Here is a 3165-nt window from a genome sequence, read left to right on the forward strand (position 1 = left end):
TGTGGATTTGGGGGTGGGGCTGCAGGGTGGGGTGGGGGTCCTGGGATGTGGCCATGGATTTGGGTGGGGATCCTGGGGTGGATTCTGTGGGTTTGGAGGGCAGGGGTCCTGGGGTGGGGTCTGCAGGGTGGGGCAGGGGGCCTGAGGCAGAGCCGTGGATTTGAGGGCGGGGCCAGGAGCTCCCGCAGTGGGGGCGCACCGGACTGGGGCTCTGAGGTGGGAGCCGGCAGGGCAGCGGGTGGGGGGCTCACGGCGCCTTCCTGCAGATCTTCCACATGACCTATGACCTGGCCAGCGCGGTGATGCGTATCTGCAACCTCATCAGCATGATGCTGCTGCTCTGCCACTGGGACGGCTGCCTGCAGTTCCTGGTGCCCATGCTACAGGACTTCCCGCGCAACTGCTGGGTGTCCATCAATGGCATGGTGGTGAGCACCACGGTCCCTGATGGAGGGGGAACCCAGGCTCCCACACAGATTGGGGGACCCAGACTCCCTTATCCCCCTTACAGAGGGGGGACCCAGGCTCCCACACAGAGGGGGGACCCAGGCCCCCTTATCCCCCTTACAGAGGGGTGGACCCAACCCCTTCAGAGGTGGAGACAAGACCCCACCCTTATGGAGGAGAGGACCCAGGCCCTTACCGAGGTGGGGACCCAGGCTCCCTTACAGAGGGAGAGACACAGGCCCTTCAGAGGTGGGGACAAGACCCCCCTTACACAGGGGAGGACTCAGGCCTCTTTACAAAGGGGGACCCAGAACTGCAGCCCTGGGGTTGACCCGTTAGTGCCCCTGGGGGCTGAAACAGCCACTTGGAGCCTTTCAGGCCTGGGATCGTCCATGGAGAGAAGCCGAGTGTGACTGTGATGAGTTCTGTCACCCAGACATCTGCTTAGTGCTTTTTCCAGTGGATTTCTTTTTTAATTTACCTACATTTATTATTATTATTTGCTTATTCTTTTTGAGACTGAGTTTCACTCTGTCGCCCAGGCTGGAGTGCAGTGGCACAATCTCTGCTCACCGCAAAACCTGCGCCTCCCGGGTTCAAGCGATTCTCTCGCCTCAGCCTCCTGAGTAGCTGGGACTACAGGTGCCCGCCACCACACCTGGGTAATTTTTGTACTTTTAGTAGAGACAGGGTTTCACTATCTTGGCCATGCTGGTCTCCCTGACCTCAGGTGATCCACCTGCCTCGGCCTCCCAAAGTGCTGGGATTACAGGGGTGAGCCACAGCGCCTGGCCTAATTTACATACATTTATTTCAAAGAACAATTGAAGAACTGGGTATGGTGGTGTTCACTTGTGGTCTCAGCTCCTCAGGAGGCTGAGGGGGTGGGATCCCTTGAGCCCAGAAGTTTAGGCTGCAGTGGGCCATGATTGCACCACTGCACTCCAGCCTGGGCCACAGAGCAAGACCTGATCTCTGACAACTAAAGAACAATTTACATCATAGCCCTGAAATGGGAAAGTGGTATCACAGGCCAAAGAAACAGTAAATGGGCCGGGCACGGTGGTTCACGGCTGTAATCCCAGCACTTTGGGAGGCCGAGGCAGGTGGATCACCTGAGGTCGGGAGTCTGAGGCCAGCCTGGCCAACATGTGGAAACCCTGTCTCTACTAAAAATACAAAAATTAGCTGGGCGTGGTGGCAGACGCCTGTAACCCCAGCTACTTGAGAGGCTGAGGCAGGAGAATCGCTTGAACCTGGGAAGTGGAGGCTGCAGTGAGCCGAGATCGCGCCACTGCACTCCTGCCTGGGCTACAAGAGCGAAACTCCATCTAGGAAAAAAAAAAAGGAATAATAAATGAAGGCAGTTCCAGATACCCCTTGCTTCCTGGCTGAGATGTGCTGACTGTTAAGAAGGGTCAGTTACAGGAGCCCTTGGGCGTTACAGTCAGATTAGTGCCCCAGCGAGCCTCTGTCCCCGCCTAGGGAGTGCTGGGCCTAGCTTCTGGCTGCATATAGGACTTGGGATGTGTTTGGTTTGGATACAGAGCAGGTGGGCATCGATGGGGTCAGGAGCTACAGAGGGAAAACCCGCCAGTGCCCCTCCCCAGAGCCTGGCACAGCTGCCCGGGCTGAGGCAGCCCATTGTCTGGCTGCCGCCCGCGCATGTGGTCCCATTTCCTGAACAGAGCCCCCGCGGCCCCCCTTTCCCGGCCGGGTCAACTGAGGACTTGGTGGGACAGGACCTCCTAGGCTGGCCTGGTGTGTCTGCCCACCCTGCCCCTCTGCTCTGGCCCAGGTGCTCCCTGGAACTTTCGCCCCCCCTTGACCTCACAGATGTTCTGGTCTCAGAGGCTGCAAAATTCGGGGTCCAGACGCTTGCCCTTGAGGTCTCAGTTTCCCCAGGAGTGAAGTGGGAAGGCAGCGTCAGCCCTGGCCCTACTGCCGACTCACTGTGACAAGGGTGCAAACCATGTCATCTACCTGGGTCTCTGTTTCTCTTGGTTACCTCTGAGCATGGGGAGCTCATCACCTCCAGTGCCTGGGGGAGGGCGGGCAGTGGGCCCTTGAGGACCAGGGCCTCCCGGGGCGTGAGCACCTGCCCACCACCATCCCTCCTGCTGGCCTTGCAGAACCACTCGTGGAGCGAACTGTACTCCTTCGCGCTCTTCAAGGCCATGAGCCACATGCTGTGCATTGGGTACGGCCGGCAGGCGCCCGAGAGCATGACGGACATCTGGCTGACCATGCTTAGCATGATCGTGGGTGCCACCTGCTACGCCATGTTCATCGGCCACGCCACTGCCCTCATCCAGTCGCTGGACTCCTCGCGGCGCCAGTACCAGGAGAAGGTCTGAGGGAGGCGGGTCTGGGGTCTGATGGGGGAGGAAGGCCCGGCCCTGGGGTCTGATGGGGGAGGCGGGCCCGGCCCTGGGGTCTGAGGAGAGAGGCAGGCCCGGCCCTGGGGTCTGATGGGGAGGCGGGCCTGGCCCTGGGGTCTGATGGGGAGGCGGGCCCAGATCTGGGGTCTGATGGGGGAGGAAGGCCCGGCCCTGGGGTCTGATGGGGGAGGCGGGCCCGGCCCTGGGGTCTGAGGAGAGAGGCAGGCCCGGCCCTGGGGTCTGATGGGGGAGGCGGGCCTGGCCCTGGGGTCTGATGGGGGAGGCGGGCCCAGATCTGGGGTCTGATGGGGGAGGCGGGCCCGGCCCTGGGGTCTGA

The 3165-nt window shown here is 60.9% G+C and overlaps 1 protein-coding gene across 1 annotated transcript in view; it reads left to right on the forward strand.

The window, feature by feature from the left end:
* HCN2 (hyperpolarization activated cyclic nucleotide gated potassium and sodium channel 2) overlaps window positions 1-3165 on the forward strand; it is a 38813-nt gene that overhangs the window by 22661 nt on the left and 12987 nt on the right. Inside the window, exons 4-5 of the mRNA XM_017885625.1 lie at window positions 267-428; window positions 2580-2798. Of these exons, the coding sequence (XP_017741114.1) occupies window positions 267-428; window positions 2580-2798 (381 nt within the window). The remainder of the gene's footprint in view (window positions 1-266; window positions 429-2579; window positions 2799-3165) is intronic.

Source organism: Rhinopithecus bieti, unplaced genomic scaffold (assembly GCF_001698545.2).
Source record: "Rhinopithecus bieti isolate Rb0 unplaced genomic scaffold, ASM169854v2 scaffold_15283, whole genome shotgun sequence".
Lineage (NCBI taxonomy): Eukaryota > Metazoa > Chordata > Mammalia > Primates > Cercopithecidae > Rhinopithecus > Rhinopithecus bieti.